Here is a 26,523-nt window from a genome sequence, read left to right as displayed (position 1 = left end):
ACAAATTTCCTAATTGGGAAATGCACAGCAATCTTCGATCCCCAACTGGGAAAACTTCTGAATAAAGAGTGTTGCCACTCAGTGAGGCTTTCCTGGGTCAAACAGCCCAAATAAAATAATAATATTTACCAGAGAGGAAGGAGTTTAAGACGTTTATCCATCCTCGTCGTAAGCCACCAAGTGACAACTGATAGAAAAGAAAACCACCGAGTTTATTACAGTCTTGATTATTGATAGGTCCCTGTAATCTGTGGTAATAATGAACCGTGGTGACGGTGGAACTGCCAGTGTGATCCGCGACTTGCCTGCTTGGCGCACTGCTCCTTGAGCTGCGTCACCTTGTCCTCCAGCGCCGCGTTCTCCTTCTTGAGCTTGCGCACTTTCCGCTGCGCCTGGATCTTCACCGACATCACGATGCCTGTCACCCCGGCACGTCGCGCACAAACACACGCACGCGCGCGTGTTTTAGGGAATTTAGGTCCCGCTCGCACCCGCTAGATTTGGCCAGCGGTTGGCAGGCATTAGCAGTAGACGTGGACGTGTTTGTGCGCAAGTCCCTGTTGGTGCGCACCTCGTGCTCTCTTTTAGCCCCCCCCCCCCAATACGTTCCATTCATTGGCTACCACATTCTGATAAGCTCCCCCCCTCTCCTCCCCCTTAACTTGTATTTAAGAACTTGCATCTTGGAATCCCTGCCTCACTTGATACAGCAAATCTGGCTGTGACGGTCCCACCTGATGACGGAGACTTGTGTTGCCTCCGAAACGTCGTGATTTTTTTTTTTCATTTTTTACCTACGTGACTTTACCGAAAAAACTAAAGAGTATGAATCCTTGCAGTCACGAAAGCTTCAAATCTAGAATTAGGCGTTAGCAGTGTAACGGTGCGATTCAAGAAGTGTTTTCTTTCTCTCTCATATTGTTCCGTGAGTTTGGTTTTGTACTTAATTGACAAATGGATTTGTTGGTGGCGGTGACACTGTGGAATTTAATTTGGTCTCTGCTAAAGCATGCGAGTCGACAGGGCTTCATAATACAGACATGCCAATTGAATTCCTCTAATTGGAAATAAATGGAACAGCTGGACCTTTGCCAGCTACTTTGGAGAACAATCAGCAGGGTGAATGCACAGTGGTCGAAATGAGAATGTAGATGTTCTGGTATGAAACCTATTCGTCCTGCAGTTCATGTTTACTCCCATTTCCCCTCTGCAGAAATATCGTAGCATGGTGGGGGCATAGAAACCGTTCTTAACAGAACCGGTACGGTACGCGTTTTTGGTGTTCCCTGAAGGGCCCGAATGGCGTATCATCGTATACCGGCCGATTTCTACTGCGCGTGCATATAATGTTCGATTCAAACGACATGGATCAGATACCAGATATATATTTACTATACAATGTGTATGGATGAGCGGTGGTGCAGCAGTTAGCATGCTGTGTTATGAACCCTTCGTCCTGAGTTCAATTCCAGGCTGCAGCTAACATCGGTGGTGGCCCTGAACCCCCGACCCACCTTCACCATACCAACACGGTGGTAAAGACTAGGCAACTAATGATACACCGATTCCTTAATTCGATATATGCATAGGGTCATGCTTGTCAGAATCCATTACTTTTGATTGGCATGTGTTGTATGTAATGGGTTCTGATGACCCCTGCAGGCCCTGTGGGCACTGCACGCTCGCCACTCCGCCGCAAATAGGAATCGATCCTCGAATCGTGAACCTCGAATCGTGACCCCAAATCGGACAATTAATAAAAATAATCATGCTCGCATTTAGATTGCACTCATAGAATAATTAAATGTCTCGGAGCCCAGTTTGTTTAGCCTAGAGGACCCTCTATTGGCAGCTTGCCTCTGGGGGGGGGAGGGGGTTTTGATGGAGGGTGACTTCTAAACACACATCAGTGTTCCATGTTGCGTGCGCGTGGTGTCTGTGTGAATGGCGCAGTGGTTGACGCACCATGCTTGTATTTTATATATCTCATCGGTCGCACAGCTTTCTCGGTGTGCATATTCTCAGCAGTACAGGCAGTCCCCGGGCTACGGAAGGGTTAGATTCCCGAGAACGATCCGTAACCAGAATTTTCCGTATGTCAGAAACTGAACAAATTTCCCCCAAAATCAAGATTAAATCCCATAGCAGGAAGTAATTGTACCTCCCTATCCTTTTATCTCTACTATATAGTGCTGTCGTCTGTTTTCAACCACTATCTGTACCGTATCGCTGTACATATGCTCTGCACTTCCTATGCTTCTTTCATTTCATCAAATATCTACCCTAACACTACCCATAATTAAACTAACAGGACATATACTGTATCTGATTGTTTATGAATACCACAAAACATTTTAACAATAATTGTTAACAGAAAGTCGTCACTTCCGAATGTTCATTTACCGTGCATTCGGCTAGGCCTAGACTTCTCCGATCGCTGTTGGCTGAGACCATACGCAATCGAAGCGTAATTGTGTTAAATAAAGTACATATGTAGTGACGTAAATGGTGTCACCAGGGTGTTCGCACCAGCTACTGTTACAGGAGTGCGTCTGGAGCCTCTCTAGCACCAGAGTAAGTGCGGCATGTCAGCCAGCCCCAAGGGGGCATAGTCCTGGTGATGGCCTGAGAGAGATGGCAAGTGAGGACGTGGTAGCCTGAGTGGGACACGTGATGCTCGGTCAGGATCCTTTGGGAAAGGTCTCGAAGGGGGCGTGGCCGAAGGCGGAGCGAGGCCACGCCCAGGGGCATCAAGGGGCAGTCCCGAGAGCGTTCTTGGCTCGTCTGTGGACTCAAGCCGGGGTCCCGCGTCTCGTCGTCTCCGGGTCTTCGTCTCGAGTTAACTCGCTACTCACATAGCCACATCACCTACTATAGAACCCGAGTTACCTTCAGTGTTACCCGCTAGGGAAGTTGTTAAATAAAAATGTTGCCTCCCAGTCCAGAGTGTTGAACACGACACATACAGTAAGTAACTCGTGGAATAAACTTAAAATTAAGAAAACTAGCAATAGAAACATGGGATAAAAGATAGTTCTAAGCGTAGAAAGCAAACAATTATGTAATGCTACAAAAGGAAAATAATTACTTAACGCTCGTGAAGCTCTGGTTCGGTCAAAGCGGCGCTTTGTTGGAGCGAGGCGTAAGGTGTGACGCTTACGCCTTGCTCCGCGATATTCATCCACAACCTCACCGCGCTGCACTGTTTGTGCTTACGTAACGAACGCGAACATTTACACATTTAAAATTATATATATATATTTATGGGAGCATTTCCATAAAGTAGGATTTCCGTAAGTCGGGGCTTCCACAACCCGGGCTCTGTAATGGTTTAATACAAGAAAGCTCTGGACTGGTTTCGACATTCAGTATCTCATCAGAGTTAGGCTTACTTAAGAGCTTTTACAGGTAGGAACAACAGTTCCACACTACCCACCAGGGATTATTTGTCTGTCGTGCATAGCCCTTCCCAAACATGTACACTCCCGGATTGGTTGAAGTGCGTCACGTGACCGCGAGCTTTCTGTCGTGCACGAATGCGCTGTCCAACCAAGTTCCTACCTGCCCACTCCGAAGGAACGTGCTTTATAGATTCACTGAAGCAGAAACTTTATACACAGTCATATTTGTAGTTCCATGTGTTTTTATGAAGCAGAGGTGTGGAGAGTCGTAGCACAGTGTTTTGTGCACTTCACTATGAACCTGTCGACCGGAGTTCAATTCCCAGCCACTACTAACATCAGGGGGCGAATTATATCTGAACTTGCTGTGGGCCTCCTCTATGTCACCTGGGCCTTAAACAAGCACCTGGCGCGGTGCGTAAACAGCACTTGGGGACACAAAGTCGTCCGGGTGCATCTTGCGCCGTGCCACAGCCTTGATAGCTGCTCGCCAACAGCACTCACCGCAGACAGCCTGCTAAGGCTATGGGTGGTGTCTGCTCTTGCAATTATCTCCACGACGGCCCCGCGACGCAACTCGGCGCTCACCGTTGAGCACTCGGGCGAGGCGCCACAGCCGCAGCAGCACCAGTAGGCCCGCAGCGTCGAAGGCGTCCCGGCGCGACGCGTAGGCGATGTCGAGCACGAAGGAGAGGCACACGACGAAGGTGTCGAACACCTCGAGGCGCGAGCGCGTGAACGCCACGATGCCGAACGCAAAGACGTGTGCCAGCCGCTCCAGCACGAAGAACGTCAGCACGGCCAGCGACAGGAAGTTGAACACCTGGTGTGAGGCGGGTTGCGCACGGAGGGACAGGAATTGAATATGGATCAGAGGAGAGGGGTCTCACCCGAGGCGATTTGGGGCGACTGCAGAAGATCAGAATCTTTATTTAGACTGGAGGAATCCGATGAGGTATAAAGCTCTTTTTTTTCACAGATGTCCAGTATGGGTGCGTCAGATACTTCGGTGAAGGTGGTGTTAACCATCTCGCGTTCGCTTGAGATGTCGTTATAACGACCGTTTGCAAATTAACCACAGGAATTGATTACAAACCTGAATGGAGGCTACAAAATTGGGCTGAAAATAAATATTCAAGACAACACGTGATGCTCATTGATTTTTCTAAATATTTATTTTCTCCCTCTGGAATTAAACAACACATTCATTACTGTTTTTCCCAAACATCTTGATTTCCCCTGATCACATTGACACTGGTACTTCTTGGTTATTAACAAGCGATTCTCGTCCTGTTTGCACACACATGAAATCATAACGGGTGGAAAGATAATTGCAAGACCCATTTTCAGCTTTAATCGAATTCTCATTGAAAAACCTAATTACAGTCGCTGTTGTTTTTCCGATAAAAGCTGGAGAAGGAATGTTTCCCTGAAGTCGGTGACCTGCAGGCCGTTGCACCCATCATCGCCGCGCGAATTAGCGGGCGCCAATCACGAGTCCGGCGATCGTAACGAGCCCAGGGGACGACAGACGGCGGCGCGTTTCCGAGAGGTCGAACGGAGAAGGTCACGGGCGCGAGCGAACACCGGCCCTGTGTTCTCTTGTCGCAAACTCCTCATTCACTGGGCCACCGTTCAAGACTGATGTTCGTGTGAACAGTACCTTTTAAAATGTGCCTTCCCTGAATAATTCAATTGTCTTCCCAAAAACACAATTGCAATGGGCAAATTTCGCACAAAAAAAACCCAATAACCATGACCACCACTGTTCAGGTGTGGCAGAGAAGTGTTGACTATAAGTGTGCTGAATTTGGCGAGACAACCTTATGATTCATTGCTGCGAACGCTGGGTAACTGCTGCAGAGTGAGAAACTTCACCGCGATCTTCGCTTGGCCATCACCCACCGTGATCTATCCACCGCTGCACGAGGGCCTCCCCAATTCGTCGCCATCCTTCACGGTCACGCGATGCAACAGTCGATCTCGCGTGAGATGATTTTGCAATGCCGTCACCCCTCCCGTTTGGTTGACCCTGGTCATCATCTCTTCTGTCAATGAGTTCTAATACAACTAGTATAGTAACCGTTGCACATATATATTAATAATAAGAATGCATACCTCTTATTGTGAGCCTACTCCACCGTCCGCAGATATTTCTAGACTCTTGTTCTCTTCCCCCAGTCTGACAAGTAGAGTGGATTGATACCCCCCCCCCCTCTGCTCCCAGGAGGACCACAGAGCCACCAGCAAGGGGGCCCGAGGGGACGGGGGGCCCGGGTTGGCCGGGTTTGGGTGCATGCGTGGCCGCACAATACCGGGTCACCTATTGATCGACCTCCACACTGAATGGAGCGAGCGAGCCCAGCGTCGATTCAATCGACCTCCCCGCCCCCCCACTTTACCGCATATGCATGGCACTGTTCAGAGAAAAATCAGTACAATGTAAGTGTCAATCCACTGCTGAATGAGACCTTGCCCATGCCCTGTTAGCCACGTGGGTTGTTTGACTACTTGAGCATGTGGACCATTGTGAGTTGGTGAAGGCGTGGAAGCATAGATAATAGGCTCGTGTTATGCGTGGTGATGCCATGCATGGGGGAGTGAGTGAGTGTTGTTTTGACCTGCAGTGTAGTGAGCGAGTCGTTGAGTGAGTGTTGTTTTGACCTGCAGTGTGGTGAGTGAGTGTGTCAGTGAGTGTTGTTTTGACCTGCAGTGTGGCGAGTGAGTGGTTGAGTGAGTGTTGTTTTGACCTGCAGTGTGGTGAGTGAGTGGTTGAGTGTTGTTTTGACTTGCAGTGTGGCGAGTGAGTGAGTGGTTGAGTAAGTGTTGTTTAGGCCTGCAGTGTGGTGAGTGAGTGGTTGAGTGAGTGTTTTGACCTGCAGTGTGGTGGTGGTGAACACAGTATGGTTGAGACTAAACAGTCCAAGTCCTCACCATGGGTGGAGGAATCATTGAGTGAAGTTCACGGGCAAAATAACCGTGGTCGTAGCGATAGGATGAAAGTTAGTTCAAACATCGAGGTCTGAGTGGCAAAAAAACATGATACTACAGTTTCTAATTGATATGTTAAGTCACTGTCGTGTCGGCATGTATTGTGATTGGTGTGCAGTACATTACATGCAGATATTAATGTAATAATGCCAATGAATTACCCAGAAAAGCATCGTTGAGGAGGGACTTCCTACACTCGGATGTTTGAACAATTCCATGAATGAGCGTTTGGCTCTCAAACACAAATATTCCTCTTATAGCCTTTTACAGACTGTTGGGGCAAGTGCTGTGAGCGACCATCTGATATGTACTGACTGACACAAAGACAAAGATCCCCGTATAGCCTTTACAGACTGTAGGGGCAAGTGCTGTTAGCGAGCACCTATAAAGGCCGGAACGGTACACGAGGAGGTGGGTGGCCAGCACCACGCCCGACCGCATTTGTCTCCCCAGTGGCGATGTTTACACAACGCACCAGGTACTCATTTGAGGCTGAGTCGACCTAGGGGAGGCCCAAGACCGGTTCAGATAATCGTCACCGGTGGTGCCCATGAGCTGGAATCGAACCCGAGATGCTGGGTTCGTGGCGCAGCGTAGCGCTAACCGCTACACCACCTCTCACACACAACCGCCATTCGCCACTAGGTGGCAGTGACGTCACCACGACGCTTGTGCCAGGCTATGTGCACGTTGAGGCCACGTGAAGTGTCGAACGCCCGCTGGCAGGAGGTCACGGGGCACACCCAGGTGCCACGGGTCGACTGACTCAGATGACCGAGATGACTGGCTGATGCACCACCTGTGCCCCCTAGTGTGACAACTTGCTGTGCTTTAGCCACCCGTCGCTCCGCTCGTTGTTGTGAGCGTCGCTCCTCCGCCCTCCGTTGTTGTTGGAGGGCGACTGCCTCCAACTGCCCAGTAGCGTCCTTCACGAGACTCCTCCACAGAGGCCGATCTTGACACCGCTGGTACCGGTCATCGGCAAGTCCACTCAGCTCCATATCCTCCTGTACCACATCACTCAATCTCTTCTCTAGCCTGTGCTGTGCCCGTTTAGCTCCCTCGATCCGACCGAACAAAAGCTGTTTGGGCATGCGGAGGCTGGGCATGCAGTGAATGGGCATGCGGGCTACATGGCCCAGCCAACGCAGCCTTGCCTGCCGGAGGTGCTCACCGATGGGACTTTGTCCAGATCTTTCGAGGATTTGTGAGCTCCTCACACAATCCAGCCTGGTTAAACCCACGATTGATCGTAGGCAGGCCAGCCTAAATGTTTCTAACCAGCGAAGATGTTCCATTAGGGGGGTTCATGTTTCGCAAGCGTAGAGAAGGGAGGAGGAAATGACTGTGGTCGAGAAGACAAGAAAGCTTCGTGCGTAGCGAAAGACCAGGTAGCTTCCACACAGCGTTACGCAACCGATGAAAAGATGACACACAGACGCGCACACACTACTAAAAAGTAACACCCTCCTCGCACGCACCGACACGCATCGACGCACACTGCCACGAATGGCACACACCCACCGATACACCGACACACGCACACGAGGACACGCAAGGGTGCCCCAATCGTGGGCGAATGGAAAAATCGAACCCTGTACTCTGCATAGACATTGACGCGGAGCTCCATGGGGAACAGGGTGGGATGGGGATGTGATGGGTGCAGCATAGGTGATGGGGGTTTGAGTGGTGTGGAGGTGATGGAGATCACACGTGCACACTGACACTCGAACACAAACTGTCACATTGACACACCGAAACATCACACACTGTCACACGCGCATCGCATACACTGACACATCACACTGACACACCGATAGTGCCTTATTTTGTCACAGAGCAGCAGAGGTGATGGTGGGCTATGATGTGTGATGGCGTGGAGGTGATGCAAGGTTGATGGAGAGTGGGGTGTCAGTAATGAGGCTGAAGGGAGTGATGTGGCTATTGGTTGAGGGGGTAGATAGAGAAGAGAGTATGGATGTAATCGGCTGCAATGTGGATGGTGGGTGATAATCATGAGTGGTGATGGTGGTGACGTGGCTGAGGATGATGATGATGAAGGATGTTCGCGTGTGCTGACCTCGTGCACGACGTCGGCCTGCGGGAAGGTGATGATGGAGAGGTCGAGGAGCAACTCTGCCAGCACGAAGAGCGCTTCCAGCAACACCAGGATGACCACCAGCACCTACATGGGGACACGGGGACAGAGGGGGGCGGGCACGCGGATTAGGGCATCAGAACACGGGACATTGGAGAGCGGGAAGCATCCATGGAGGGGCACGGAAGTGGGGAAGGTTTGTATAGGGGTGCAGAATTAGGGTTTAGGTGGTAGTGGCAAGGTTAGAGATCGTGTTCGAGTTATAGGTAGGGCTATGGCGAGGTTTTTAGCTTCATAGGGATGGTTATAGGTGGGGTTGGTGTTAGAGGTTCGGGTGAGGGTTTCAGAGTGAAGGTTACATGATTTGGGGTTAACATGAGGATTATAGGTATGGTTATCGATGGGATTTGGGCTCGGGGCTATAAGTTTGGTGAGGGTTATAGGGTTATGGGTGAGGGTTATAGGTGGGATTAGGGTTATGTTTACAGGGGTTAGGGTGAACGTTACAGAGGAATTGTTGCAGCAAAGCGGAGTCATGCAGCCAGGTGAGAGCCCTCGTGTCAACCAGCATCCACATCACCTTGGGCCTCCATCGATATGGTCATCAACATTCATTGTCATCACCTGAACTCACCTGAAAAGTGCTGGTGCTGAGCAGGGACTTGAGGGAGTCTCGGTATCCCAAAGGCCCCTGAAGTTCGTCCCCTTTGACGGGGCTCAGCACCTGGATCACATCTTCGTCCTCATCCTCCGTCTTCATCTCCAACTCTTCCACCGAGGCGATCTGGAAAATATGCATCTCCCACTCCTCCCTCTCTCCTCTTTCTCTCTCTCGCCTCTTCCTCTCCCTTGCGTTCCGTCTCTCTCTCTCCGTGTCTCTTGCTCTGCCGTCTCTCTCTTGTCCGTCTCTGGATGATCTCCCGACTCCTGGTGTGCCCCCTCTCTCTCTCTGGAGTCAGCGATGCTGCCTCAGTGCTCCACATGCAGCGAAGTGGATTGAATCCGAATAGAGACGCGGGCAGTTTTGTATTTTGACGCCACCCACACCCTCCCACCCCCCTCTCTCCCCTTGCTACCACTCTTACCTCTCCCTCGCTTTCACGCTGCTGATCTCTCTCTCTACCCTCTCCCTTTCTCCACTCTCCCTGCTCCCACCCTCCCTGCCTGCTCCCACCCTCCCTGCTCCCACCCTTCCTCTCTCCCACTCTCCCTGCTCCCACCCTTCCTCTCTCCCACTCTCCCTGCTCCCACCCTTCCTCTCCCCCACTCCCTCTCTGCTCCCACTCTCCCTGCTCCCACCCTTCCTCTCCCCCACTCTCCCTCTCTGCTTCCACCCTCCCTGCCTGCTCCCACCCTTCCTCTCTCCCACTCTCCCTGCTCCCACCCTTCCTCTCTCCCACTCTCCCTGCTCCCACCCTTCCTCTCTCCCACTCTCCCTGCTCCCACCCTTCCTCTCTCCCACTCTCCCTGCTCCCACCCCTCCTCTCTACCACTCTCCCTGCTCCCACCCTTCCTCTCTCCCACTCTCCCTGCTCCCACCCTTCCTCTCTCCCACTCTCCCTGCTCCCACCCTTCCTCTCTCCCACTCTCCCTGCTCCCACCCCTCCTCTCTCCCACTCTCCCTGCTCCCACCCCTCCTCTCTCCCACTCTCCCTGCTCCCACCCTTCCTCTCTCCCACTCTCCCTGCTCCCACCCCTCCTCTCTCCCACTCTCCCTGCTCCCACCCCTCCTCTCTACCACTCTCCCTGCTCCCACCCCTCCTCTCTCCCACTCTCCCTGCTCCCACCCTTCCTCTCTCCCACTCTCCCTGCTCCCACCCCTCCTCTCTCCCACTCTCCCTGCTCCCACCCCTCCTCTCTACCACTCTCCCTGCTCCCACCCCTCCTCTCTCCCACTCTCCCTGCTCCCACCCTTCCTCTCTCCCACTCTCCCTGCTCCCACCCTTCCTCTCTCCCACTCTCCCTGCTCCCACCCTTCCTCTCTCCCACTCTCCCTCTCTGCTCTCACCCTGCCTGCTCCCACCCTTCCTCTCTCCCACTCTCCCTGCTCCCACCCTTCCTCTCTCCCACTCTCCCTGCTCCCACCCTTCCTCTCTCCCACTCTCCCTGCTCCCACCCTTCCTCTCTCCCACTCTCCCTGCTCCCACCCTTCCTCTCTCCCACTCTCCCTGCTCCCACCCTTCCTCTCTACCACTCTCCCTGCTCCCACCCTTCCTCTCTCCCACTCTCCCTCTCTGCTCTCACCCTGCCTGCTCCCACCCTTCCTCTCTCCCACTCTCCCTGCTCCCACCTTCCTCTCTGCCACCACTCTACCATGGGGGTCTGCGTGGCAGGGCGAGAGGGACGGGGTGAGTGGGAGCGACGAAGAGGGGAAGGAGCTGCAGTGAGGGGAAGGGCCAATTGGCCGCTGATTAATGATGGCAAATCGACGGCTGTGAACGACACAAATTGACACCACCGCTGTCCACAACCAAAACCACCGTAATCACCACCAAGCAAAGACAAAGTTCCCCCGTATAGCCTTAGACTGTTGGGGCAATCGCCACCACTAAAACCCACAAACATGACCTACATCGTCACCATCTCCACAACCACCTCCGCCAACACCGTAACCACCATCACCGTAATCTCTACCACCACCACAACTTCTATCAAATCACCACCACAACCACCCCCATTTCCAACATCACTTCACGCGGCCACGGGACTCACCAGAGAACACCCCGAGCGAGGAGGAGAGTGTTTCTGTGGGAGAGTGTTTCAAGGGATAAGAGGAGAGGGAGGGGGGGAGCGTGGCTCGCGGTTGTACCGCTGACCTCAAGTGACCCAGGTTCGCCCCCGGGTCTCTTGCCACGTGACGACCACCCGAGTCTCCATGGCGACGCGAGGCCATCAACTTCTCTGTGGTCGAGTGGGGAGTGCGCGGGGCTGCGAGTCGCGAGCTCGCGGGTTCAAATCCCCCCCCACGGCTTGATCGTTTAATATTTTTTTTAACGTAATTTTATTTACAACGATCAAACGCAAAACATTCATACTCAATGAGTAGTTTGGGTTATTTCTTTCATCTCTCCAAGCTTTTATTGTATACAACAAATACAAACAAAGAATTGTCATTCGCGTCGATGATTTTAATAAGGGGCCGTCCATAAATGACGTCACGCGATTTTGGACGATTTTTGACCCCCCCCCCTCGTCACACGGCGTCACAAAAAGTCAGACCCCCCCCCCCCTCAAATATGACGTCACAAAGCTCTGCTCCCCCCCAAAAACTTGCTTTAAATCGCTTTAAACTATTGTCATTGTAGTGCGTATTTAATGTGGCGCTGCACTCTGATGTGGTAGGAGAAAACATTTATTAAAACGTCTATTTAATACAGTAGGACGTGTTGTCTATATTTTATTTAAAGTTGCGCATTTTGATGTGACGTCACATTTCTCAACCCCCCCCCCCTCGTCACACGTCACAAATGTCTGACCCCCCCCCCCCCCTAGGTGCGTGACGTCATTTATGGACGGCCCCTAAGCAGAGCCATCACCAACTTTCACGGCCCCGGAGTTTGTAGGTGGGGTGGGGTAGGTGGGGTAGGTGGGGTAGGTGGGGTGGGGTAGGTGGGGTAGGTGAGGTGGGTGGGGTGGGGTAGGTGGGGTGGGGTGGGGTAGGTGGGGTGGGGTGGGGTAGGTGGGGTGGGGTAGGTGGGGTGGGGTGGGTGGGGTGGGGTAGGTGGGGTGGGTGGAATGAGGTAGGTGGGGTGGGGTGGGGTAGGTGGGGTGGTGGGGGTGGGGTAGGTCGGGTGGGGTGGGTGGGTGGGGTGGGTGGGCAGAGTTCGAATTCCCGGTCAGCGTCGGCAAATGAACGGATGAACTCTGAATATGCGATATTATGGAGCGAAGGTGGAGAACGGGACAAGGGGGCCACGGCGCCTACCGAAGACAGAGGAGAGACCGGCAAAGTCGAGAAGAAACCTGAGATAGATGGAGAGGACGGTGCCATGATATGAAGAGAATTGACTCTGGAACACAGAGACATGGGGCAAGAAAAGACCGGGAAGAATGATAAGTGGGGGAGGTCGGGAGGAAATCACGTGGGTAGAATTAGAGCCTTCTTGTCTCGTAGTCTGTTTTTGTTTTTCATTTTTTATTTATTAGGTGTAGCCCTGTGAGCCATTCGGCTCTTGAATCGAGTGCAACCGCAACAAACAAAAACATGAACAAGAAAACATCTTAAAGTGAAATTTCGATTTAAAGCTTTCGTGACTGCAGAGATTCATCTTCTTGGTTCTTTCGGTAAAGTCACGTAGAAGGGAAATAATAAAATAATAAAAATAAAACATTATAAAATACAATTCTCACGACATTTCGGCCACAACGCAAGCAGCCGTCCTCAGGTGAAGAGAACAGGTCTGTCGGAAAGACAGCGTCTGAATGAGCACCACCACGCTTGGCAGCGTATATGTAAGCTGGGTTGGAGGGGGAAGGGCGCCTTGACAAAGGAATTTTCATATCAAGAGGAATTTAGCATATTTATGGAAAATGCAGATATGGGATTAGTCACTACTTGTGAAATGCGTAGGAGGTGATACTGATGTAGTTTATATTTTAGTTTTTTACGTGGTGGTTTAGCTGCTGCAGCTCCTTACTATTAAAATTCCTTCCCTTTATTACTGCTAACCCTACTCCCTCCCATTGATGCTGCTAATCCTGCATAATGCACGGGCATAATATGACTTTGAACCCCCCCCCCCCACCTCCTACGCATTCCACAAGTAGTGACTAATCCCATGTCTGCATTTCCCAAAAATATGCTAAATTCCTCTTGATATGCAAATTCCTTTGTCAAGGTGCCCTTCCCCCTCCAACTCAGCTTAAATATACGCTGCCAAGATTGGTGGTGCTCATTCAGACGCTGTCTTTCCGACAGACCTGTTCTTCACCTGAGGACGGCTGCTTGCGTTGTGGCCGAAACGTCGTGAGAATTGTATTTTATTATGTTTTATTTTTATTATTGTATTATTTCCCTTTTACTTGACTTTACCGAAAGAACCAAGAAGATCTTAAAGTGAGTATGCGCAAACAGAAAAATCCAGGAAAAAACTGCAGAAAAAAGCACCGTACACCAACGCTGTGTAAAAATCCCAGTGGGATGCAAGTCAAACAACAACAACAACAACCACAAAACAACTTAAATTAAAGCCATCATTCTAACTCCGTACTACAACAAACAAACATGGCCAAACCAAAAAAACTTTTCGAAATCACAAATCTCTAACAGATGTGTGGAACCCTCCCCGTTGAGGTGGTTCAATCTTGATTTGAAGCTTTCGTGACTGCAGGAATAGACAAGAAGGCTCACATGATCCGGTCTCTATTTTATTACCTACGTCACTTTACCGAAAGAGTCACGTAGGTAAAAAATAAAATAATAATAAAATATTAATAAATAATCATAAATCACGACGTTTCGGAGGCAACACAAGTCTCCGTCTTCAGGTGGGACCGTCACAGCTAAATTTACAATTTACAGTAAATTTGGGTGTGACGGTCCCACCTGAAGACGGAGACTTGTGTTGCCTCCGAAACGTCGTGATTTATTATTATTTTATTTTTTACCTACGTGACTTTAACGAAAAAACCTAAGAGTATGAATCCCTGCAGTCACGAAAGCTTCAAATCAAGAATTTACCGAAAGAAGCAAAGAGTTTCGGGAGGAAAGTTTAAAATATGTTTTTAAAATTCTTGGTTCTTTCGGTAAAGTCACGTAGAAGGAAAATAATAAAATAATGAAAATAAAACAATACAGATAGCTGTATTGTTAATAAAAATAAAACAATGAAGATAATTTGATTGTTTTATTTTTATCTATTTTCATTTTATTTTATTATTTCCCTTCTACGTGACTTAACCGAAAGAACCAAGAATATGAATCCCTACAGTCACGAAAGCTTTGAATCGAATTTTTTTTTCAAGTTTCAAATCTTCGCCACCAGTGGGCGCTGTGGTACAATAAAATCGGACTGCGATGGAATCACCGAACTTGCTGACGGTATTATGGGGCCGTCCATAAATGACGTCACGCGATTTTGAACGATTTTTGACCCCCCCCTCGTCACACGGCGTCACAAAAAAGTCAGACCTCCCCTCAAATATGACGTCACAAAGCTCTGCCCCCCCCCCCAAAATAAAACATGTGTGACGAGGGGGGGGTTTGAGAAATGTGACGTCACATCAAAATGCGCAACTTTAAATAAATAAAAACAACACGTTCTACTGAATTAAATAGACTTTTTCATAAATGTTTTCTCCTACAACATCAGAGTGCAGCGCCACATTAAATACGCACTACAATGACAATAGTTTAAAGCGATTTGAAGCATGTTTCTGGGGGGGGGAGGGGCAGAGGTTTGTGACGTCATATTTGAGGGGGGGGGTCTGATTTTTGTGACGCCGTGTGACGAGGGGGGGGGGGGAAATCGTCCAAAATCGCGTGACGTCATTTATGGACGGCCCCTTAGGTCTTCTCTTCCCCTCGATCGCCAGACCCCAGGCGACAACGGTAATCGCCCCCCACCCCACGCTGCACACACGTCCCACTCAGCTCCACGACACGTGCCAGCCTTGTTCTCGATTCCAAGACTCTCCTGAAAAGGAGTCACGAGACTCGGTGACGCTTTCCTGCTGGAAAGAACTGCACGTCAGCGTTGGTTGCAGTGTTAAGAACACTTTCCACTTTATTAAAATAGTTAAGAATGTTTTAAATTAGTGTCTGCTACAATTAATTTATATATATGAGGACTGTTTTGCCTCTGGTGCCATGCAAGGGGACAACATTAAACGACACATCCTTACGAATCGGTCTTAAATCTCGGCCGCGGTGCCAGCTCACCCATCCCCGCGTGCGCGGTGACCTCACGGAGTGCAGCGGGTGGCGCCGTGCAAGGCAGACGACTCCACGGACTCTCAACAAAATTCGCTTTTATTCCCAAATTCAAGGAGGCGCAAACCACAAGTCGGGCATTGGCTGCCGTGGAAAATACATTCACCATAGACGACACGGAGTGACCCCCCCAACCTCCAAATACTAACGGCGTGGATGATGGTGACGTTGACATTGTGGTGGTGATGATGATTTATTTATATACAGTGTGACAATACTGAGAATAAGTGATGCTCTTGCAGTTAATTCTGCTACTGCCAACGATGATGTTAACGACAATGAGATGGTGGTGATCATCATGATGAATACGGTGATGATGCTGCTGCTGCTGCTGCTGATGATAACGACGACGATGTCTGCTTCTCTAGGAGAGGACATCTTCAATGCGCACGGTGGCAGCGCGACCCCCGGGCATCGGCACGAGGAGGTCGTGACCGGGATCTTCAGCGGCAGCTGCACACACCACACACCACACCACACACCACATCAAACACCAAACACCACACACCAAACCACACACCACACCACACACCACACCAAACCAGCGATCCACTCAGATCACCCGCACCCCCAACACCACCACCAACACTCACCCCCGACTCCACCACTCACCCCCTACTCCACCACTCACTCCCAACTCCACCACCACCACTCACCCCCAAAGCAACCACCACCACTACTCACCCTCAACTCCACCCATGCCAAGTGAGTGGTGAGTGTATAAAGTGAACAGGATGGCTGAGTGAGTGGTCTTGTGAGTGCGAATGAGAGACTGCTTGTTGGCCGAGTGAGTGCGAGGGTTCGGAGAGTGAGTGCGAGTGAGATTGAGTGTGAGTGAGTGACTAAGTGAACAGGTGAGTGAGTGTGCATGAGTGATCGGCTCACGTTCCCAATGTACGAGTGATCTGGATTGTTGAGTGACTAAGTGAACAGCTGAGTGAGTGTGCACGAGTGATCCGCTCACGTTCCCAATGTACGAGTGATCTGGATTGTTGAGTGAAGCGAGTCAGCTATTTAGTGTGCGAGTGAAATGTGTCTCTGAATGAGTTGCCTTGAGTTGAGCGAGTGACTTTGCTTAAACTAGATTCGCGAGTAAGTGACAACTTAAGTGACATGGCTTTGCGAGTCCGCGTGATCTGTCAAGGTTGAGCGAGTGAGCTTGCGTGTGTGTGACCTAGGTGAGTAAGTGCACAACGTATAAGCGAGCTAGCTTAGTGAGCGAGTGAGCGATCGATCGAGCGAGCGAGCGATCGAGCGAGCCAACGATCCGTCTGTCTGACTAATGGTGCAGATGGTGCCGTGTGCAGGACCCGCGCTCGTCACCGCTCATCTCGGCGCGGTAGCGCACGCGGTCGCGCGGGAGGACCAGCGCCGTGGCCAGGAAGCAGGCGGCGCCCAGCACGCACACCAAGGGGCAGCACAGCTGCGCCGTGAGCAGCGCCTCGAGCCGGCCCAGCCACGAGTCCGAGCGCTGCACCAAGTCCGCGATCTGCCGGCGACAAACACGAACGCAGGGCGTCCCCCCCCACCCACCCCGACCAGGGATCAGTTGGGATAATCGTCACCGACGTCGGCCGGAGCCGCGAATGGAGCTTGGGTCGTCGGATACATAGCGCGGTGCACCGTCTGCTGACAGCACGTCCGCCCTTCCCCCCTACCCCACCACGTGCGCCGTGCCGACAGCAACGGGTGCTCGCTAACGGCGCTTCCCCCGCAGGCTGGTCAAGGCCGCGAGGGGAATGTGTGGGTGTGTGTGCGCGCGTGTTGGTGACGCACCTTTCCAATGAGGAACGGGCTGCCCGCATCACCCAGCAGGTGGCACAGCAGCATCTGTAGTGAGTTGGCGGTGGAGCGGCGAGTGGGAACAACCACGAACTACAAAGGGAAGGCAACAGCAGTCATGAGCTGCAACAAATTCATGACAATAATCATTATCAACACTAGCAACATTAACCAGCAGTAGCAACATTAATAATCAGCAGCAGCAACATTAATAAGCAGCAGCAGCTGCAACAGCAGCACAATAATCAACTTCTGCAGCATCTTTGTCATCAACCTCAACGTCATCATCACCACCAGCTTCACAACCGACGTCATCATCATCATCATTGCAGCAGCAGCGAGTGTAATCTACATCGTCTTTATCGTCATCATTGTCATCATCGTCGTCATTATCGCCGTGGTCATCTCCTTTGTCATCGCCGTGGTCATCGTCGTCATTATCGCTGTGGTCATCGCCGTGGTCATCGTCGTCGTGGTTATAGTCGTAGTCATCGCCATGGTCATCGTCATGTTCATCATCGTCGTTATCGTCGTAGTCATCGCTGTGGTCATCGTCGTCGTGGTTATAGTCGTAGTCATCGTCGTAGTCATCGTCGTTGTCATCATCTTCGTTGTCATCATCGTCGTTATCGCCGTGGTCATCTCCTTTGTCATCGTCGTTGTCATCATCGTCGTTATCGCAGTGTCATCGCCGTGGTTATCGTCGTCGTGGTTATCGTCGTCGTCATCACCGTGGTCATCCTCGGACGTGGCGTGTATCGCGGGCATGCGCTGTGAAACGGCGGCGGTGCCGCCATCATCATCGTCGTTCTCACCAGCATAATGTCGGCGATGAGGGCCCAGTTCAAGAAGAGGAGCACCTCTCCGAGAAAGATGAACACCTGAAACGACGACGAGGTGGATGAGGTGGATGAGGGAGGGGGAGCAGAGGGCAGAGACAGGCCGCCTCTCCCTGTGGCACATCGCCAGCCTTGGCACCTGATTAATAACAATTAGTGTGAGGGCAGCCTCATTGCCATTTAGCTCCTGAACATATTGCCATATGCAATACAAATATTATAGAATATTTTAAAAGAATTTATTTTAGGTTTTTTTTCTTGTTCCAATAGCTAGTTACCTCATGGCTGTACTTTATTCAGTTTGTTTAGATTTCGTCAATGTGGTGGCCCAAGTCACTCTAGTAAATCAGACTCGTCGCTATCTGCCCTCTTGAGTTCTCAGCTGATTAAAGAAATCAACTTCAAACTGCAAAAGCCACGAGGTGCGATATGGCAGTACAGCAAATGTATTCTCGAATAAACCTGCCTGCTCACACCCTGCCCCCCCCAAATTCACAAAAGTGGTCATGGGGGAGCTCTTCCTCGGTCCCTCGCGGCCATATTGTCTTTGATGGATTCCTGTTTGGTGGCATTCTCCTGTCACGGGCATCTGGCCACTCCACTGCAGGCTGCATTCCTCCACTCCTTCTCATCTTACGAAAGATGACCTCCCTCTACAAATCGTCGCCGCGCCCGCCCACCTCCTGCCCTCCCTCTCACCCACCTGACCCCCACCACCACCACCCCCCCACGCTCACGTAGGTGGTGACGGGGGAGCTCTTTGCCAGCAGCAGGGCGGCGTAGAGGAAGGGCCCGGAGGCGAGGAGGCCCAGGCCGCACACCAGGGGCTCGGCGCTCGGCTCGTGCCGCCGCCAGCGCCGCGCGGCCTCGCTGCCCAGCGCCACGCCGGCCAGCCCGGCGCAGCACGTGAGCGCCCCAAACACCACGCTCACGCTGCCGGCGGGGGGCGAGAGAGGTGAGAGAGGTGAGAGAGGCGAGAAGAGGGGTATGAGGGGTTGAGAGCAAATGTTAGGTGCCCGGTATCATCGCCACCAGGGCTTCATTTTGTACGAACAAATATTTTTTTCACAGGTCGCTGGAAATTTATTTCACAGGGGTGAGGGGGGGTGAGTGGGTGGTGAGTGAAGTTATAGGGGGTGAGAGGATCGAGAGAGATGGTGAGAGGGCGGTGGCAGGGTGGTGAGAGGGATGAGGCAGGTGAGCGTATGTGAGTAGAGCTTACTTTCTCACTGAATATTTCCCGGGTCGCTGGTCGGCAAGAATATGTGTCGCCTGACTAGCAGCCATAGCGAGAGGTGCGCTGGATGTGGTGGGGCAAGTGAAACGAAGCCCTGCATGCTGAATCCAGTATCACCGCCGCATGTGGATGCTTCGTCTTGAGTGGTGATGATCATCATCGTGATGATGGTGGTGGTGGCAGCGATGATGATGGTAACAAAACCCAGGGCTTTTGTCATCCCATGGGAGACTGACTTATGGGACAGCTACCAAACACAGAGGACGATCCCGGGGAAAACCAGGACGGGGGACAACCCGAGGCCGGAGCGGAGCCGTGAGTCTGCTAGCGTCACCTGCTGAAGCCGGGGCAGGGCTGGTGCTCGCACGGCTGCAGGGAGCCGCGCACGACGGCCGCCAGCTCCAGGTAGAGCGGCGACCACAGCGCGAGCGCTCCCGACACGAACGACACGCACGTGAAGCCCAGGCTGGACAACACGAGGCTGCGGCTGAGGGCACAGAGTCATCGACATCGATGTCGTCATCATCGTTGTCGTCGTGGGGTCATCATAATTATCATTGTAGTCTTCATTTATATCATGTGGTGGGGGTGCAGGTGTGTGATGGGGGTGCAGGTGTGTGATGGGGGTGCAGGTGTGTTGTGGGGGTGCAGGTGTGTGGTGGGGGTGCAGGTGTGTGATGGGTGTGCAGGTGTGTGATGGGGGTGCAGGTGTGTGATGGGGGTGCAGGTGTGTGATGGGGGTGCAGGTGTGTGGTGGGGGTGCAGGTGTGTGGTGGGGGTGCAGGTGTGTGGTGGGGGTGCAGGTGTGTGGTGGGGGTGCAGGTGTGTGGTGGGGGTGCAGGTGTGTGATGGGGGTGCAGGTGTGTGGTGGGGGTGCAGGTGTGTGATGGGGGTGCAGGTGTGTGGTGGGGGTGCAGGTGTGTGGTGGGGGTGCAGGTGTGTGGTGGGTGTGCAGGTGTGTGGTGGGGGTGCAGGTGTGTGATGGGGGTGCAGGTGTGTGGTGGGGGTGCAGGTGTGTGATGGGGGTGCAGGTGTGTGGTGGGGGTGCAGGTGTGTGGTGGGTGTGCAGGTGTGTGGTGGGGGTGCAGGTGTGTGATGGGGGTGCAGGTGTGTGGTGGGGGTGCAGGTGTGTGGTGGGGGTGCAGGTGTGTGGTGGGGGTGCAGGTGTGTGGTGGGGGTGCAGGTGTGTGGTGGGGGTGCAGGTGTGTGGTGGGGGTGCAGGTGCGGCACAGCTGCTGCAGCATCGCACTTGGAGCACAGCATGCGCACGTCCGTGAACCACGTGGTGCGGGGCCTGGCTGCCGGGCCGCCTCCCGCTGAGCGAAGCTGCTCCACCGCCCCCCGCTCCGGCTCCACCACCACGAGCACCACGAGCACGCAGGCCAGCAGCCCCAGCCCAGGGGTCACCTACCAGGGGTCACGGTCACCGTCCACACACACACACCACAGTCAGGGGCCAGGGGGGTCACGGTCAAGGTACACCCTGGAGTCATGGATAAAATTGGAGGGTCATGGCCAAGGCAGAACCCGGGTCACGGTTAAGATACAGGGGTCATGGCCAAGGGTCATGGATCACAGGGTTAAGAGGGTCGTGAAAATCAATGGTACATGGCAAATACGGTTATCGAACAAATATATCCAGTGTTATCAATACTGCTGGATGAAGGCCTTCCCATGCCATGTCAGTACTGGGGGTTGTTTGACCATACTTCACCACGCTGGTCACAAGCACGGTTAAACAGCAATATGGATAAACAGCAGTTAACTGTATTCCTAGCCCTTACCCTGGTTGTTTTGTAGCCCTTATCCTAACCAAGACTGTGCTGTGTGTGTGCACGAGCCTCCTCACCCTGAGAGCATTTCTCCAGTCTCCCGTCACCTCGGCGATCTTTGACCCCACGATGTAGCCGAGGCCACTGGTAAAGCGGCAGGATGGTGACGGTGGTGGTGGTGGTGGTGGGGGGGTGCAAGGGGGGGTGCAAGGGGGGGAGGGGGGGCAAGAGGCAAGAGTAAATGTATCGCGAGCGCTTGCAATTACCATTAATTAACCGCAGTTAACGATTTGCCCGTCACCCAACCACACGCACGCGCTCGCGCTCACACGCCCACCCACCAACTCGCCCACCCGCTCGCTCACCTGCCGATGGGGATGGCGCTGTAGTAGAGCGCGAGGACGCGCGTGCGAGTCGAGCCCACGAAGAGGTCTCCCAGGATCGTCGCTGCCACGGTCGAGTAGCCGGCCTCACCCACCCCAACCAGGGCGCGCGACACCAGGAACCCCGCAAACTCCTGACAACCCCACGGGGGGGGGGGGGGGGCGGGGGGCAGGGGGGTGCAGGGGGTGCAGGGGGTGCAGGGCGGGGAAGGCCAAGGGAACCAGGGGAGGAGGCAGTGAGATCTGGAGCGAGGTGATAGGTCCATCATTTTTAAATCCACAACCGTGCAGGTCACGCAGCTAGTTTGACAAAACGTCACCACCTGGTCAGTGCGCATTGATTAAGAGCAAGGAGCCTAGACGTGGGAGTTTTTGTACGGTACAACAATACCGTATGGCGTTGGGAGACCCTCAGCCAGCAGTGGATTGATACATGCACACTGCTTACTCAATGCTGGGGACTCTTTAATGGGTGACTGCCGGATGATGGTGGCGGGGCGGGGGGGAACTTTCACGATGGCTTCCCTAGGGGAGCCAAATTCTCCATTATATTATTTTTTGTCCTTTCCAAGAATTGTATCCTGATGATGCATGAGAGCAATGCAACCCTTCCTGTCAAGAGAACGACCCGCGGAAGCGGACACCACAGAGCTACCCCTGAGATCGCTTACAGTGACGTTTGGTTCCGGACAGGAGGGGGCCCGGCATTCTCAGGGGGTTCAGAGTGAATTAGGGAGGGACCCGCAGAAACACACGTTACGCGGTGAGAAGTAGGGGCAGCTGGGGTTGGTTTGGTGGGGGGGGGGATGCTCACCGTTTCCTGGACGAAGGAGCCCCCCAGAGTGGTGCCGCTCCACACGAGGATACTGGCGGCTATTATGAACTTGCGTGGGTAGCGGTCGCCCAGGAATCCGAAGAGCGGAGCAAGAATCATGTAGCTGCACAGGAACACTGCACACGCACGAACACACACACGCACACGGCGCACGCCAGGAGCAGGTGAGAACACGTGGAAGGCAGCGGTTAGCGCCACACGTCAGCATCTCCGTCGTCACATCATTATCGTTACCATCATCACGGGGCACCCGCCATCAAGTTACGAGGTTCGTTTATTGAACCTCATTTGCGCGAGACAAAAGCACCACGCCCACCCCCTCACCACCACTGCACTCACACCCACCCCCTCACCACCTTCGCAAATCTGGATAATCATGTGGTGAGTGGCTCACCAGCCGGTATAAGCCCGGAGAGGCTGTTGTCGATGTTGAAGAAGGTCTGGATTTCAGCGAGCACTCCTGTGATGGCATGAGAGAGACGGGAGAGGGGACACCACGGACATTATCACCACCATCACCGGCATCATTTTCGCCATCATCACCACCATCATCAACTTTACATGTATCAACATCATCACCATTATCAACACCATCACCACTATAATTACCACCATCATAATCACCACCAGCATCACCATTATCAACATCATGACCATTACCACAACTACCATCATCATCGCCACCACCATCATCACATGGGGCTCGCATTCATTAGTCAAAAGATGCAGGGTCTCATTGACATGTACAATGGACATATCGATTAGGCCCTGCCATGTAATGTGGCCAATTTGTCAAGATGTGGCCATGGCTCACAATCAGCCACTCATGAAGATGTCTCCCCGTGATCGCCACTGCGCGAGTATCCGCAGTTGTGCCGCGTTGCTCTGCGATGCACTTTCGGGTTGTGCCGCGCGTCATTCCGTGCGATGCGGACATCACCCTTCTTCATGAAGTGGAGGGTGAAGGCAGAGTGAGACGCTTCTGTTCTTCAGGAACTAAAACTCCCAGCACGACGTCAGGACAATCACCTATTGGTCCATGAGTCCGAAGACTATTTTTGTTTCCCAGGAGGGTTCAGCTTTGGGATGATTAACCAACGCCAGCTATGAGAGGGAACCCCATGCAGAGAGGGAACCCATCCACACACAAAGGCGCCCGAGTCTGGAATCGAACCCAGGTCATTGTTGTTGTGAGGCACACGAGTTACCACTGCGCCACCCTGCCACCCAAGTGGGGCGCGAGACGTCGGACATCATGCCGAACAACACGCGGTATCACCCGAGAACATCTCGGCGATGATGGCAGGTGATGTAAAGGAACATTTTGCGCGACTAACAACATCAACCGGGCCCAGTGCCGGAAGAGTCCACACGACGAGGCCTTGGGTCAAGCGTCGCGTTGCCACGCAACTTTCAACCCCACGCCTCCAATTAAAAAGAGGCTTCTCGTCTCTATGGACTAACTTAGGAACTCGTATCTCACAGTAAGGGAGGGTCTTTGCCTACAAACCTATAAACATCGAGCAGTATGGGTTTAAGTGAACCTTACTCTGCCGACGAGCCGATTAATGTCCAACCCCGTGCAAAATTTTGCTTGCATTGAGCCAATACTACCCAAAAGGAGGGTGTGTGGTCGATGGGTCATGTCAAAATACTGTTATCTCGCATGTGGAGACGCACAAATACGGGAAGGAGGGCGTATAGTCGGCTTACACGTGTTCAAGGCCACCGTGTATGAACACTAATTAATGTAGGCGGCCAAACATCCCAATATAGGATCGCAGAGCTTGGGAAATTGTCGAGAGCGCCGATTGTGGCCGCTTTCCCAGCTCGCCACTTGTTACCCTCCGCACCCCCACGCGCGAAAACTGCGTGTTACAGATTCTAATGAAATATACGATACAAATACACAACATTATTATCCATGAACACGATACAAAGACAAATATCCCCCATATAGTCTAAACAGACTGTTAGTGCAAGTGCTGTTTTTGAATGGCAGCACGGCACACGAGGGGGTGCGTGTTCAGCACCACGCCCGGCCGCCTTTGTCTTCCTAGTGGCGATGTTTACACACCGCACCAGGTACTCATTTGAGGCTGAGTCGACCCAGGACCAGTTCAGATATTCGTCACTGGCGTTGGCCGTGAGCGGGAATCGAACTCGAGTCAGCCGGGTTCGTAGGGCAATGCCCTAACCGCTGCACCACCGCTCCCCACAAAATAACGCACACAGAGACAAACACGGACAAGCACCCCTATCTAAGTAAATCCTGGTATCTTGCACAAGGCACTACTGGTCTCAACCTGTTCACCTTACCTGCGTGCAGTCTAAATGTCACATAAACTGTACCTCCCCATATATAGACCAGCGCGGTGAAGTATGGTCAAATAACCGCTCCACGACCCGCAACACGGCTTCGGGAGGCCGTCATCCAGCAGTGGATTTGCCAAATCGGTCGTAAGGCTGCAGACACAGCCGCTAAATGTGTGGTAACAGTGCGGAAAAGCTGCTGTTGGTCTTTGTTTTGGCTACGCCACAACCCATCTCGACCCTTATTGTCACCCACGTGGTGCTGTGGCGACGGTGTGTGACGATGTACAATGGGATCATTGTAACACACCGCCTGGCACAATAAGAGGACCATGAGAAATGTGAGTAGTTTTGTGAGTGCCTCACGCCGATGGGTCTCTACTACGACCACCACAATCCGGCCGCCTTTGCTGGGATTCTGAAAAAGCATCGGAGCGAGACGTTAATTCGCGCGTGTCCGAGTGACTAGCAGCGGTGTCCATAAGCTTCGGGTGCCACGTCTCACCGGACACGGTGAACCTGTCCATGTAGTTGAGGAGGTTGATGAAGAAGAGGACCCCCACGGTGGCCCAGGCGCGGGTCCCGGGGGAATCCCCCCGCGGTTCGGTGAAGTCCACGGGGTCTTCCGTGTACCCCAGGGACCCCGAGTCTCCTGGGTCCAGGTCGGTCGCGGTGGCGCTTTGCAAGCGGCAGAGCGCACGGCCAAACCCACCATCACCACCACCTCCTCCTCCATCTCCCCCCGCGCCTCCTCCATCGCCACCTCCCGGGGCCCCGCGGTCGTCGTGATCGAGGAGAGCCGCCTCGTCGTCACACTCGGGGTCCCAATCGTCGCCCTCGTTGGCGAGGAGCGGTGGGGGAGAGGCGGGCGACGTTGGTGAAGCGATGCCACGTGCTGACATCGTGTCCTCAGCACCACCACCTCCACCACCTCCTCCTCTCACTGAGGGGGCACGCGGGGAGTGAGGCGAGGGGTGAGGTCGCGAGCACGAAGCATCTCCTCTCGGGCGGGAGACAAGAGCCGGGACGCGGAGGAGGAAGTGGTGGTGGTGGCTGTGTCGCACGTGGGTGAGAGAGAGGGTAAGCGAGTGAATGTAAGGGTGAGTGTTTGGGTGAGTGTGAGTGAGTGTTTGCGTGAGCTAGAGAGAGGGTGAGTGTGAGTGTTTGGGTGAGTGTGAGTGAGTGTTTGCGTGAGATAGAGAGAAGAGTGAGTGTGAGTGTTTGGGTGATTGAGTGTGAGTGTTTGCGTGAGCTAGAGAGAGGGTGAGTGTTTGGGTGAGTGAGTGTTTGGGTGAGTGTGAGTGTTTTGGTGAGTGTGAGTGTTTGCGTGAGCTAGAGAGAGGGTGAGTGTGAAACGGTGAATGGTAAAGTGAGTGAGTTGTCTTTGTCAGTAACGGTGCAGTGGGTGACGGGTGTGTGGGTGAAATAATTCGTGTTTTGAATGTGAGGAGTTCGTCATGGGCGAGATAAGAAGTCGAAATAAAAGTGCGCGAGGTGGAGCGGAGTGAGCGGGGCGGGAACGAGGCTCAGGGCAGGTGTGGGCGGGGCCATGTGCGGGAGTGGGCGGGGCCACCATGTGTAAGGGTGGGCGGGGCCGTGTGTGGGAGTGACCATGTGTGGGAGTGGGCGGGGCCAGTGCGGGAGTGGGCGGGGCCTGTGGGGGAGGGCCTGTGCGGGAGTGGGCGGGGCATGTGGGGGAGTGGGCGGGGGCCAGTGCGGGAGTGGGCGGGGCCTGTGGGGGAGTGGGCGAGGCCGTGGGCGGGAGTGGGCGGGGCCTGTGGGGGAGTGGGCGGGGCCATGTGCGGGAGTGGGGGCCGTGTGTGGGGGTGGGCGGGGCCTGTGCGGGAGTGGGCGGGGCTGTGCGGGAATGGGCGGGGCCATATGCGGGAGTGGGCGGAACCTTGTGTAGGAGTGGGCGGAGCCTTGTGTAGGAGTGGGCGG

General features: G+C 53.2%; 2 protein-coding genes across 2 annotated transcripts; both read right to left on the bottom strand.

Moving 5' to 3' along the window:
• Positions 1–156: 156 nt before the first annotated feature.
• On the bottom strand, positions 157–9,553 carry LOC144945267 (voltage-gated hydrogen channel 1-like). The gene is made up of 4 exons (XM_078873648.1): positions 9,125–9,553; positions 8,473–8,577; positions 3,990–4,224; positions 157–418 (listed from the first exon to the last, which is right to left on the bottom strand). The coding sequence occupies exons 1-4, from the start codon at positions 9,287–9,289 to the stop codon at positions 228–230; spliced, it is 696 nt and encodes a 231-aa protein (XP_078729774.1). The 5' UTR covers positions 9,290–9,553; the 3' UTR covers positions 157–227.
• Positions 9,554–15,771: 6,218 nt separating this feature from the next.
• Positions 15,772–25,994, bottom strand: LOC144945409 (protein spinster homolog 1-like). The gene is made up of 12 exons (XM_078873928.1): positions 25,088–25,994; positions 22,664–22,729; positions 22,249–22,385; positions 21,417–21,568; positions 21,129–21,195; positions 20,529–20,686; positions 19,614–19,766; positions 18,780–18,975; positions 18,019–18,084; positions 17,198–17,296; positions 16,745–16,910; positions 15,772–15,874 (listed from the first exon to the last, which is right to left on the bottom strand). Exons 1-12 carry the CDS (start codon positions 25,482–25,484, stop codon positions 15,786–15,788), a joined length of 1,746 nt encoding a protein of 581 aa, XP_078730054.1. The 5' UTR covers positions 25,485–25,994; the 3' UTR covers positions 15,772–15,785.
• Positions 25,995–26,523: the final 529 nt, after the last annotated feature.

This window comes from Lampetra fluviatilis, chromosome 37 (genome assembly GCF_964198595.1).
Source record: "Lampetra fluviatilis chromosome 37, kcLamFluv1.1, whole genome shotgun sequence".
NCBI classification, from domain to species: Eukaryota; Metazoa; Chordata; class Hyperoartia; order Petromyzontiformes; family Petromyzontidae; genus Lampetra; species Lampetra fluviatilis.
Note: the sequence above shows the minus strand (reverse complement) of the source record. Positions and strands in the feature narration are given on the sequence as shown.